The sequence below is a fragment of the Silene latifolia genome, unplaced genomic scaffold (assembly GCF_048544455.1).
Source record: "Silene latifolia isolate original U9 population unplaced genomic scaffold, ASM4854445v1 scaffold_20.1, whole genome shotgun sequence".
NCBI classification, from domain to species: Eukaryota; Viridiplantae; Streptophyta; class Magnoliopsida; order Caryophyllales; family Caryophyllaceae; genus Silene; species Silene latifolia.
In genome coordinates, this window is record NW_027413163.1 from 3,806,941 (window position 1) to 3,821,417 (window position 14,477).

A 14,477-nucleotide genomic window follows, 5' to 3' on the forward strand; every position below is an offset into this window, starting at 1 on the left:
TGATTGTGATTGTGGTTGTGTTTGTGATGGCTCTCGAGATGCGTTCTCGGCTGAGTGGGGTCACTTGCGGGAGTGATCTCACGCCCTAGTTTCGCCCTTAGTGGAACCCGCCACGAAAGGGGATGTGCACATTAATGGACGGGGTTATCGCTCAAACGATGAGCGGGGCTTAGGTGGGAACGGGTGCGGTCCCCATCGGGCGGGATCGGTCCAGTGGACGATCGATGATTGAGACGGTTGGTTGCATGTGTGTGTGTGTGGCAAATTCACTGTCTGTTTGTCTTATTGTTGTTATCTGTTTTGATTGTGTGATTAGTATCGACCCCGATGTTGTTTTGTAAACCTGCGGTGATCCATTCGGGGATGGTGAGCAGATATTGAGCAGGTATAGAGATTATACGGGGATAGCTGGGATGGCCACGACATGATGATAGAGTCTTCCGCTGTAGTTTAGCATTTATTTATATTTCAGTTTGAGTAGACAGTTTGGAATAATGTATTTTGCTTTCAGTTTGGTTTCAAGGATTGTTTTCATTCATTAAACTATTAATAATAAATGTTGTTTCTTTTTTTTTGTTGTTTGATTATCATACCTCGGGCAACCGAGATGGTGATGTCTCCATACCCGAGTGGTCTGGTAAGGCACTCGGAGTATGGGGTGTTATTCTGACCCTTGCGATTTGAGAACTAAATCGCCTTCATTAATTCCCCTGGGCTTCACCTTCTTGTTTAAAGCCCGCTCTATCCTTTTCTCGATAGAGTGAACATGATACAACGCATTCAAACGACGCTCATCAAGCAACACCAACGAATCATATCTGGCTTGGACCGAATCGCTTAGGGACCGGCTTTTGAGCAAGATGCGTGGGGAGGGTACTTCGGTTTGATGGTTGTCTTGCTTCCATCCCGTAAACTAGATAGTACGGGGTTGCCCATGTGGTGTTTACGATGGATGTTTTATATCCCCACAACGCGAAGGGTATCTTCTCCGGCCACTCCTTGTAATTGTCAGACATCTTTCTCAATATAGTAGCCACCGTTTTGTTAGCGGCCTCCCTTTGCTCCATTTGTCCGAGGTCGATATGGGGATGACTTATGATGCTTGATTCTATACTTTTCAAGTATAACAACTGTCTCACTTGAAAGTGAGTTCCATGATCAGCGATGAACTCGTGCGGCACCGTCACCGGCTGAGATGATGTCATTCTCGAATAAACTTGGCTACTTGCTTCGCATTTAGCACTTTGTAAGACTTGGCCTCTACCCACTTGGTAAAGTAATCAATAGCGACTAAGATATAATAATGCCCTCTGTTCGGAAGGGTTTACTTTTCCGATAATGTCGATTCCCCAGGTTGAGAAAGGCCAAGGTGAGGTCATGGTGTATAGCATAGAAGGTGGTACATGTTGAATATTCGCAAATATTTGGCAATTGTGACAATGCCGGACATATCTGCGACAATCTGTTTCCATTGTTGTCCAATAGTATCCTAACCTCATGATCTTCCGAACTAGCATGTGGGAGTTCATATGCGGCCCACATTCCCCGTCGTGGACTTCTTCCATGACCTTTTCTGACGTTGTCTTGTCGACGCATCGCAACAGGACACCCTGTGCTGTCTTCTTATACAATTGTCCATCGTTAGTTTTAACGAATTGGGCGGATAACATTCACAATGCACGCTTTCCACGTGTATCGAGGTCTGCAGGGTATTCTCCTGCTTCTTTGAATCTCACAATGGATGCATACCAAGGTTCGTCTTCGCTTTCCCCGGCATCATCGGCTGGCGTTTATATAAGTGGTGAAGACCTTCGTTCGACACACAATGGCATGCTATCCATATGATCACGGATGTTTATCAACGCGCGATTTTGTGATGCGTCCGAATCGATTTTCCTCCCTTGGGAGGTACACGTATCGCACCTCTTCGAAGAGTTTTTCTAGCTCTTCTATCTTAGCCTGGTAGGGTGCCGGTCGCTACTTTTGATCTTCCATGACCCCGTCACTTGATTAATGACCAAGGAGGAATCCCCGTGTACTGTCAACTTCATGACTCCTAACTTGTTAGCGCTCTGCAAACCAACTAGGCATGCTTCGTAATCCGCGGCGTTATTTGTGACGGCGAAGTCCAATTTGATCGAAACTGGTACGTGCTCTCCTCTCGGTGAAATGATAAGGACACCTATTCCGCATCCCATGTTATTCGAAGCCCCATCGAAATATAGATCCCATACATCATCTTCGACATGGACAATATCCTTATCTGGAAACGACCAAGTGTAAACAATGTCAGTTTCTTCGACTGGATTATCGGCCAGGAAATCGGCAACGACCTTTCCTTTTATCGCTTTCAGCGGCATGTATTTGAGATCGAATTCCGATAGCATGAGGGTCCATCTTGACATTCTGCCGTTTAGCACCGGCTTTTCAAACAAGTACTTGATGGGGTCCATTCTGGAATATATACTCACACTGTAGCTGAGCATATAGTGATGTAGCTTCTTCGTTGCCCAGACTAAAGCTAGGCATGTCTTTTCTAATGCTGTATACTTTGATTCATACTCCAAGAACTTTTTACTAAGGTAGTAAATTGCTCTTTCTTCTTTATCAACGGTTTGTGCCAGCATTGCTCCCATCGCGGTATCTGTAACTGTTAAATACAGTGATAGAGGCAACCCGGCTACAGGCGGACTGAGAACTGGCGGAGAAGATAACACTTCCTTTATCTTATAAAACGCGGCTTGGCATTGGTCATCCCACATAATATGCTCCCCAACTTTCAATTTCTTAAAAATTGGTACGCAGATCATAGTTAATTTTGAGACGAAACGGCTTATGTATTGCACTCGGCCTAAGAAACCTCGAATTTCTTTCTCGGTTTTAGGATGGGGCATTTCCATAATGGCTTTAATCTTTGATGGGTCGATTTCGATGCCACGGTGGCTAACGATATGACCCAAAAGCTTGCCAGGTGACCCGAACGCGCGCGTCACGTGGGTTTAATCTCATATTATACTTTCTCAACCTCTCGAAGAATTTTCGTAATGCCATCAAATGGTTATTACGTTCCTTCGATTTTACGATCATGTGATCGACGTAGACCTCTACTTCCTTATGAATCATATCATGCAACAACGTCGTTGCTGTTCTCTGGTAAGTCGCACCTGCATTTATTAATCCAAACGGCATCACTGTGTAGCAATAAGTGCCCCATGGTGTTGTGAAAGCAGTCTTGTGTATATCTTCCTCAACCATTTTTATCTGGTTGTAACCGGCGTACCCATCCATAAAGGATAATAATGCATGGTTAGCGGTATTGTCAACCAAGATGTCAATGTGAGGTAACGGAAAGTCGTCCTTTGGACTAGCCTTATTTAGATCACGAAAATCAACACAGACCCGAACCTTTCCGTCTTTCTTTGGGACCGGCACCACATTAGCTATCCAATCTGAGTATTCCGATACTTTGACGAACCCGGCCTTGAACTGTTTATCAATCTCTTCTTGGACTTTCAAAGACCACTCGGTACGTATTCTACGTGTGATCGAGGCCATTTCGTTTCACAAATTAAACATATGTGGTCGTTGGTCAATGGTCGATACAAAACACAATTTATACTTCACAAACAACTCTACAATTAGTAAAGAGGCAAGTAAAGGTCGGATCCCAAGGGACGGGTATTGAAATGAGAATTCTATTGTAACTAGTGGTGTCTAAGGGGTGTCACAAATTGGGTTGATGTAGAAGGTTACTAAACTAAAATAACAATGAAAATAAACTAGCAAGATGAATAAAATAAGGGGTGTGAACAATTGATTAAAGGCACTAGGGTGTCATGGGTTCATAGGGGATTCATGGGATATGATCATACAAACATGTTCTCAAATTATAAGCAAGCAATTATTGTTGTGATGGATTGAGTTGGGTTATATCTTACAATCCTAGGAAAGTCTGGGTCCCGGAGCCGAATCGATTAGATTGTACAACACCTACAAGTCGACTTAATCTTTCCTACTCAACACATGCATGGTCTAACAAGACTCGAGTTGGGTTATGTCTTACAAGTCAAGTTGAAAGGATAGAAGATGATAGTAAATGCAAGGATTCATAGGCTTAGCATTTCATCAAACATAACATGTGCATGTATTAAGATCAAAACAAGCAAGCAAATAAGATATGAAAGCATATTAATTTAAGCATGAATCATTCCCCATGTTGGTTTCCCCTAATCACCCATTAAACCCTAGCTAAGAGACTACTCACTCATTATCATATTGATCATGCTAGAAAGGTTGTCAATCATACTAACATAATGAAACATGATGAATAAATGAAAGTAATTAGCAATAATTAAAAAGGGATTAAGAGATTATACCTACTAATGATTCCAAAATAATGATGCAAAGAATAATAGAAGAACTTGATGATTGATGGAAGGTTGTCAATCTCCCAATAAACCCAATAATCTTCTAATTACCCAAAATAAAGTAAGAACAAGAGAGAGATTAAAGAACTAAAACTTGGATTAAAACTTGATTAATATTTGATTACAATATTGAAGAGAGATTTGATTAATATTAACTACACTAATTATTGATAAGAAGAACATGCTCCTCTAATTAGACTAATGGGGTATTTATAGTGAAAATTAGGGAGGATGCATTAGGGTTAACTAAGGGCTAAACTAGTAATTACACTTTTTAAGTTGAGCAAGGAGACTCGGTATTCTCGAGAGAAGGGCTTCTCTTATCGTGGCTTGAAGAATGAAAACGTCTTTGTCTTGAAATCCGTGCGGATGGGAGTCGGGACGGCCGGATCTGGGCTGGAGAATCCGAGCGGATCCTTGGGCAAGATGCTCGGATTGGCGAGGGGGAATCCGAGCGGATTCCTTTGAGGGACGCTCAGATTGGGCTTGGGCGGACGGACGGATTGTGTACAATCCGTTCGGATTGTCTGGCAGCATCTTTTCTTCTTCTTTTCTTCCCTTTTCTTCATGAATTCCTTGGGGATTTCCTTGGGGACTCAAGGATCCTTTCTCAACAATGCTCTTCTACTATGCTATGTACAAAGGCCTTCTAGTCTTGTCTCTCCTTGATGCTTGGTCATTGAATACGATCAATTTAGCCTCGTTTTGCCATGAAAATGCAAGATTCTTACTCCTTTCCTACCAAGGGATCAAAATCTCAAAGAATATGCAAAACAAAGAACTAAAGATAAGAAATGACCCAAATAGGCACTAAAAAGCATGGAAACAATGGTAATTCGGGGGCTAAATATGCGCCAATTATGGTCACATCAAATATCCCCAAACCGAACCTTTGCTCGTCCCGAGTAAAGAGGTGACAAAGACTAGGACCGATACTAACCTAACCTAATAATAATAACCGATATGAGACAATTAGCGGGTCTCACTCCGCCCCTTCAACTCACAACAAGACGACCATGAGGTAGGATGCCTTCTTGCTAGGCAAGGTGGGTCTTGCCAAAATGGCGACACATCCAAACATTAAGCATACAAAAACACATAATGGATGCATCTACAAAAAGAATAGCCACTTTCCTCATCTAAGTGGCGGAAATTATCTACAAGGGAAGCAATTCAAGGGTACACGATCCTTCATAGATGCAATTTGTTCAAACTACTAAGCCTAGAAGGATACCAGTAAATCACCTCCAAAAGGTGTCAAGCTAGGGTACCTTTGTCCTCAATCGTTAAATGCTTTTGTCAAGAGTAGACTCCCTATGGTGTTAGAAACACTGGAGGATCGCGGAATTCCCCCTCTTGCCTAGACAAGAAGAAGGGTCGTCCCCTCTCTACCATGCACAAAAATGGATATGATGGATAAAGGGATCGATAGTAATTGAGTTTCATTTTGGGAGTTTGCTTTTATTTTTGTTTTCCCCCCAATTTCTTGTGGCATATAGTATTTGAGAACACTTTCTTTTTGCCATTTCTTTTGATTTTTGGCATTTCAACACTTGACAACTTTTTGCATTTCTTTTTGAACATTTTCAAAGTCACCCCAATTAGTAACGAGGGTGCCTTGTATTTGAAGCTTTAGGAGTTCTATTTTTGCTCCTCTTTTCATTTGATGCATTTTTGCAAACTTTCTTTCACTTTTCATTTCATTGAACTCAAATCAATTTCTTTTTGTGCCCATTCCCTTTGATGACAAAAATGTGGTAGAACATGGATGAATGATAGAAGTATGCATGGTTTCAAGGGTCACCTTGGAATAAACGGTAGCCAAGGAGTTATCACACCACAAGGTACTTTTGACTAGGCTTTAAACCATGGGTCAAAGGATACTAGCATGACACATCCTAGGGTGTTTTACAAGCATTCTAACAAGCAAAGTCTTAAGAATAAAAAGCATCTACTAGGGCCTATATACACTTGTCAAGCTTCCCAAATAGACGGTTTCGCAAAATTTTTCTAACATGCAAACTACATGCCATGATGCAACTAACATTTATACATCCTAATGAAAATGCTTCTACCATCTAGTATGACATATAAACTAAATGCAAGTCCTAGGTTCACATTGTTTTTACCGCATCAATCAAAATAAAGCCACATAGTCATTAACATAAAGAGGAAAAAGGAGATTGGAAAGATCATACCATGCGGTCTTCAATATCCTCATGTCTCGGATGTGGCGTAGTCAATCAAAGTGAACAAGGATAAACAAACACAATATATACAAGACAATATATACAAAGGAAATGAACTTGTTTTTGGTTTTTCAATTTTTTCAATTTTTTTTTGTGTTTTGAAATTTTTCAATTTTTATGGGTTTTGAATAAAAGTTAAGTGTTAGAATTCCCATCCCCACACTAATATGGGCATTGTCCTCAATGGCCAAAATGATGGAAATTATGCAAAATGATGCATGATTTCTATACTAAATGCAATTCTACACTAAGCTATACTACATGATGCATGGTTTTTGTTATGACGGAGAGGATAATTTAGATTACCTCCCGTTGCGTATGCGTTAACTTCCCCAAACCAAATAAGACACTATTGCTAATGTCAAGGATGGGTATAGTTCATGCACAAACTATGCTATGCATGAAATTAGATTGTCATTTTGGATTTTCAAAAATGGGAACAATAAAGAACACCTCAATGGTACCGAGGTGTGAGTCCTTTGGTGTTGCTAGGACTCCTCCAACAAATAGTCAAAGTTAAATAAAATACAAAGAAACAAGATGCAAAGTTCTTTTCATGAAAAATAAAGATAAAGAGGAGAGTTGAGAAAACTTCACTTGAACTAAGGTGGGTGCCTCTTGCCCGCTCCACCTAGTGATGAAGTAATCTCCTAGATATCGGCATCATCTCCTTCAATATCGGTATCCCAAATATCCCTAGAAGCATCACTTAAACTTGGATCCATGAATTCATCTTCTTCTTCACTCTCAATCTTCACCGTATCACCTCCACAAGAGTCGCCACTTTCTTCCCCTTTGCGACCGTTTGCCCCTTCATTGGCCTTCTCCGAGTTGGGAAAGAGCAACTCCATTTGAGCCCATGAAGGAAAAGCTCCTTCTTCACTTATCCGTCCCTTTTGAACCATGTCGTGGTATTGGGGGTAAAGAGCATAATAGTTGTCCACCTTGGTTTCATATTGACGGTAGTGCAAGTCTTGAAGATTCCGTGACAAAGTCGTCACGGGGAGGATGAAGGGATTAGGATGGTTGTAAGGTTGGTAGGGAAAGGGGTAGGGAGGCACCTTTATCTTTTCACCTTGGGTTTGTTGTTCTTGTTGTTGTGGTGGAGGAGCTTGTGGGGGTGGAGCTTGCCTTTCTTGACTTTGAATGAGGTAGGAGGGTATTGGGGACAAGCGTCCTCTCCTTGGGGAAATTCGAGGTAGGTCGGCCATCGGAAGGTAGATAGGATCACTTCCTTTCGTCAACCATTTGATCCTTTTATCAACCCCCTCAAGGGTTATCCAATGGTGTTGGACAACAAGGAGGTCTTCATTAATTCTCATTCCTCCCGAGAGTGGAGTGTACTCATTGTTCTCATTGAACCTAGGATTAAAGTGCTTTGCAAGTCTTGTTATGAGTCCACCATTCACTATATGCTTCTTCCCATCATCATCTCCATTTCGAAATTTTGCCCACTTTTCTAGCAAAACTAGAGGTGCATTGAGATGATACCCGTCTCTTCCTTGAATGTTTAGATAAGATTCCATGAACATGAGGTCCAATTGATTCACAATAGCCGGATCTCGGCGGGCGAAGAGGGTACCCGAAAGAAATCGGTATGCGAGTCTCAAGATCGAGTTTTGGATGTGAAAAGCAAGACACTCCTTGGTAAGAATGAAGTCCCGGCCCGTCATGGCCCTCCACAAAGGTGCGACACTATACTTTTTGGGTCTTGATGTTCGGGTAGGCGAAACATCAAGCCCGAACACATTCGCAAATTCCACAAGGGTCATTGTTCTAGAGACATTCTCCAACCTAAACTCTATGCAAATCACTTTGTTTGAAGTTGTAATCTTTAAGCAACTCAAGAATTTGAGCACAAGAGACCGATAGGTGGGTTCATACATGCGAAAGAGGGTTGAAAGACCAAAAACCTCAAATAGTGCTTCTACTTGGTGAAAGATTCCAAGCTTTCTTAAGGTATCATGACAAAGAAATTTAGTGGGAAGAATATTCTTACTTAAGAGTCGATGGAAGACCAATCGCTGCACATCATCAAGGAATTCCACATTCGAGAAATCATCGAGCCTTGTGAGGTCTACAATTTCTACATGCTCTCTTCTAATGGTGTTGAGATGTGAGGTAGAGGAACTTCCCACCATCCTTGGTCTTCTTGCATTTCTAAAGGAGGATCTCCTTGGTGCCATTCTTGCTTCTTTTGTTGGGTTATTTTGATTGAGAATTTGCTAAGGATGTTCCTTGTTGATTGAGAATTGGAAACCCTAGAAAATTGGGGATTTTTAATTTTGTGGGTGAAGGGAGTGATTTGGATATGTATGGGAGTCATAAGGAGGTGAGTTTTATAGAGTAAGTGGAAGGAGTAGTGATGTGTCATTATATGGGTGGTGGGGTGTAATTTAATTGAGAAAAGTCGGGCCGAAAAACGGGCAGGGAGACGAGCGGATTCGAAGCTAAGACGCTCGGATTCTTCTCTCACGGGACGGGCGGATTCTGCCACAGAGTAAAATCCCAAAATTTTTCCCGCCTCAAGACGAGCGTCCCGAGCATAAGACGCTCGGATTCTTCAGGGTCAGGACGGGCGTCTTCTTGAGAAGACGGACGGATTCTTTGACAGAGAATTTTCTTGAAATGCTCAGGGGAAAAGACGAGCGTCTTTCCACTAATCCGGCCGGATTCCCTCAGACGGGCGTCTTCTTCAATGGGATGCCCGGATTCTTCATCAGTCCAGAAACTTTCAATTTCTCAACACAGCTGGACGTGCGGTTTCTCCCCTGGACGTCCGTATTCTGTCAGGACGCCCGGATTTCCAGAGAGACGCTCGGATTCTAGCCGCGAGTGTTGACTTTTTCTCCTTTCTTTCAATGCATCCCCACACTTAGGAATTTTCTCCTTCATTCAAAAACTCATTAGTAACCCTCCCTCACTTGCGCTCATTAAAAGAATTTATGCTATTAAACAAATGCAATTAAATATGATGGGGCATATTCTGCACCGCTGACCAAGTCAACATATTGAACAAGGTCAAAGATATCCACAGCAAGTCAACGACTTAGACTACTTAGCCGATGCAGCCCATCGGCCTGTTGTCCTGGGTCTCGGCGTGACAACCTGCCAGCCGGGACACATGCCCGCGTACTCATATCCAAGACCCCTCGGCGGTGAGTCAACATGGCCCGCCGGCCTGCCATAAGTCCCTCGGCCGAGGGGTAGATCAGTCTTTCCACCTGCTAGCCACTTGGCCACTTGGCCACTACGTGACAAAAGGTGAAAGCCTATAAATACTCCTCAACCTTCATTGAGGAAAGCATCCCACAACTTAACCTAAATACACTATTCATCTGGTAATATCTTCCTTATATCTCTACAATACATATCTAGCCAAGTAACACAACTTAATCCTTTAAGTTTACTGACTTGAGCGTCGGAGTGAGTACGCTTGGCACAAAGCCAAGCCCTCAGTTTGTTCATTGTTGCAGGAGAGGCCGAGAGGAACGATAAAGGCAAGAAGGGTTCAACTCAAGACATTATTCTACAAGCCACGGGTGGTACCGATACTTGCTCTGGAATTACACCCGGAACAATTGGCGCCGTCTGTGGGGAAAGACACTAGAAGCTAGTCACATTCATTCCCAAACACAAAAAAAACAAACAAACAAAAACCCACCCAAAAAGCTAAGAAGATGTCGAAACAACAAGACGCAGTCGTGACCGACGAAACCGCATTCTATCAAGATGATACCTTCAACAACTCTGGAGTCGTGCAGCCCTCCACCGGCGGAGTAATCCAACCAGAGTTCGGGATGCCAACAATACCCGACACGCCGCTGCCAGCCAACCAGGTCACCATCATGGGACATGTGGTTGACGTAGCAAAACTGAAAATGCTCCTGGACCTAATCGCATACGCCTGCTCACACTGTCACGCCGACAAGAGCGGCGGAAACCGTCCAGGAGACCAGGGCCCAAAACGTGACTCCGAGAAATTTGAACGGAGCACTAGGAGAAGCTGACCCAGTCAAGACGCCGTGGGAACCCAAAGTGGGCGCGGTAGACCTAAGTCCTTCCCGCACTCATGGGAGGACAGCGTCCCCGCAGCACGAACGAGGCTTACCCCAAAGGAGCCAGAGAAGTCCGACTCAGCAGAGTTGGAGGAGAAGTCCGAGTCGAAGAAGGAGTCCTTCCCGCTACGAGGAGAGGAGCCGGATTAGGAATGCGAGGAGCCGATCGCCGCGTGTCGTTCGACACGTGGTCAGACAGCCCCTCAGCGCCTACGTCCTAGAAATCCAAGTGCCAACTAAGCTCAAGTTGCCACCTCTATCATACAGAGGAGATAGTGATCCAGCCGACCACGCTGAGGCTTTCGAGTCTTACATGTCGGTATGGGAGCAGCCCGATGAGGTCTGGTGCCGAGTTTTCCCAACAACTCTGCATGGAATGGCTCAAAGTTGGTACAAGGGGCTTCCCGACGGCTCGGTATACTATTACGCCGACCTGAGGGACGCCTTTCTAGCCCAGTACTCTTGCAACAAGAGAAGGGTCGTGGAGACATCGGACCTACTAACTATCAAACAGGAGGGGGGCGAGTCTCTACGAAGCTATGTGAAGAGGTTCGACGGAAAGGTCCAGCAGATTCGAGAAATCAATCCCGAACTGGCGGCCTTCGCGCTGATGAAGGGCCTCCCAAGGGGAGATTTAAAAAATGAGCTCATCAAGTGCGGAGGCCTGGGCTTGGACGCCGCCAGAAAGTTGGCCGACCAAGCCATCAAGGTAGAGGACTATCACAATACCTGGGTAGGCCCCAGCGAGGTCGAGCACTCAGAAAAGAAGAGCCGCCGGGAGGACAACCCGGATGAAAGACGCCGTGACAACAACGGGTCACGGTCCGATAAAAGACACCGTGAGAATAATAGGTCACGGTCGACAAGTCTCGCCAGAAACAAAGCTCGGCGGATGCGGGGAGCTCGGGAACGTACTACAAAAACGGTACGATGATCACACCCCTAGTTGTATCGGCCGCCGAGGTCTTCGCTTTGAGCAAGAACGAGGGCCAGAAATGGGAAAGACCCCTTAGGCCGAGGAGTGACGGTGACACGAGCGATCTTTGTGAGTACCACGGCCACAGGACACTTAACCAACGATTGCCGACACCGAAGGATGCCATTGAAGAAGCGATCCGGAAGTGGAGCCTCGGCAAATATGTTGCAGAGGCCAAAAACCGGATGCCGGCGGATCAAATAGCAAGCCCGTCTTTGAACGGATAGGAGTAATCCATGTTGTCATCGGGGGCAACGAGAACGATGGGTCCGCTCATGGGCACAAACGGCACCTGAATGAACCACATCAGGCCATCAACTTTGTGCCCAACACAACCACCCCGCTCCCAACATCCCCGATATGACCATCGGACGGGAGGACTACGAGGAGTCATCGCTCTTCATTGCGACCCACTTACGATCCGCTGGACATAGCCAACCACTTGGTGAAGAGGTGCACGATTGACACAGCGCCTACACGAACGTTATGTACGAGAGAATGCTTTCTCGGCCTCGGTGCGAGGGTTGAAGATTTGAGCCGCCGCACCAACCCGTTGTACGGCTTTTCGGGGCGGTCTGGTACCCCTGGGGTCGGTCAGTTGCCGGTGAGGTTCGGCGAGGAGGTGCAGCCAAGAATGTTATGTCGAATTCGTAGTCATCGACGGCACGCCCGCCTACAACGTTCTCATGGGTCGGGTCACTTTGAGCGAAATCGACGCTGTGATATCCATCCAGGGCCCACGACATTGATATATGTCTCGGACCGGGGAGGCGCATAAGCTCGTCTCGAAGAACGAGGAGGATCCCGATTTATGGGAGGTTTACCCTAATGGCCCCTCCACGACGAATAGCTCGAAGGCCGACATCGTTATTATCAGCCCAAACGGAGACGTGTTTGAGCACGCCTTGAAGCTTACCTCATTGGCCTCAAACAATGAATCCAAGTACGAGGCGGTGATAACCGGAGTTGAGCTAGCTAAAACCGCCGAGGCAGAGCATATCATGGTGAAGACAGATTCACTCTTAGTAACCAACCAGATCAGAGGAGAGTACGAAGCCCAGGACTACGGGATGATGAGGTATCTAGTGAGGGTGAGAGCTGTCGCTTCGAACTAAAATCCTTCCGGATCACAAGACACCCCGGATCCGGAACAGGGACCATCGGCATGGTCGAAGGAGCAGAGACCGAGGAGGTAGAAATTGATCCAGGCCGCACCGTAACCGTCGGTGTCAACGTGGAACCAAAATTCAGGGCCGACCTCCTAGACCTGCTGAGGAAGAATAAAGATGTCTTCGCATACTCAGCGGCCGAGATGCCAGGCGTGAGTCGGGAGGTGATTGTTCACAAGCTGAACGTACTCTCCACCGCTCGCCCAGTCAAGCAGAGAATGAGGAACTCCTCGGCCGAGAAGGACGAGGCCATCAAAGCCGAAGTAGATAAATTACTAGCGGCGGGTTTCATCATGCCTTGTACTTATCCTGAGTGGTTAGCCAATGTTGTAATGGTGAAGAAGTCATCGGGGGCATGGAGAATGTGTGTAGACTTTACCAACCTTAATAAAGCATGCCCCAAAGATTGTTATCCCTTGCCTCGAATAGATAGTTTAATCGACGCCACGGCGGGCTACACCATCTTGAGCCGGGCTGGACGCCTTCTCGGGGTATCACCAAGTGTTTATGGCCGAGGAAGACATGCCTAAATGCGCATTTATCACCGCCAACGACACATACATGTACAAAATGATGCCGTTTGGTTTGAAGAACGCCGGAGCAACGTACACGAGGCTGGTGGACAAAGTGTTCCAAAACCAAAAAGGACGAAACATTGAGGCTTACGTCGACGATGCTATTGTAAAAAGCAAGTCCGACAGCGAGCATCTGGCCGATTTACACGAGACATTTTGTTCACTAAGGAAATACAAGATGAAGCTCAACCCAATGAAATGCAACGGTGTCCGGCGGGTAAATTCCTAGGTGTACTTGTCGGTGCGGAGGCATAGATGCCAATCCGGACAAAGTCCGAGCAATCCTAGACCTGCCGGAACCAAGGAATCGAAAAGAGGTTATGATACTGACCGGGAGAATGGCGGCTCTCGCCCGTTTTCATCTCGGTCAGCCGACAAGAGCACCCCATTCTTCAAAGTGTTGAAAGGAAATAAAGACTTCAGCTGGGGGGAGGAACAGAGCACGGCTTTCAAGCAACTGAAAGCTCATCTTCAGACTCTCCCAACTCTATCCAGGCCGATACTGGGGGAGACGCTATACCTATACATAGCAGTTACCTCGGCCACGGTCAGCGCCGTGATCATCAGGGAAGAAGACAAGCAGCAACACCCAATCTACTTTGTCAGCCATACACTGTTGCCCACCGAGAGAAATTATCCACTAATTGAAAAAGCAGCCTTCGCCGTCGTCGTTGCCACAAGGAAGTTAAAACCCTACTTGACGCACACCCGTGACGGGGCCCTAACCGATCGGCCGTTGGAGAAAGCTTTGGAAAAATTCGAACAATCCGCAGGCTCATCAAATGGGCGGTGGAACTCTCACGGTTTCGGCATTCAGTACAAACCAAGGCCTTCGATAAAGGGGCAAGCACTTGCAAATTTCCTGGCCGAATGCACATATCAGGAAGAGCCAAACCCAGGCATATGGGAGGTCTACACCGACGGCTCCTCCACGACGAACAGCTCAGGAGCCGGCATCCTTATCATCAGCCCAAACGGGGACGAGTTTGAGTACGCCTTGAAATTCACCTTCTTGGCCTCGAA

General features: G+C 45.5%; 1 protein-coding gene across 1 annotated transcript; it reads right to left on the reverse strand.

The window, feature by feature from the left end:
- Window positions 1–1,949: 1,949 nt before the first annotated feature.
- Window positions 1,950–2,453, reverse strand: LOC141638483 (uncharacterized). Its single transcript, XM_074447897.1, has one exon. The coding sequence runs from the start codon at window positions 2,451–2,453 to the stop codon at window positions 1,950–1,952; it is 504 nt and encodes a 167-aa protein (XP_074303998.1).
- Between the last annotated feature and the right edge of the window lie 12,024 nt (window positions 2,454–14,477).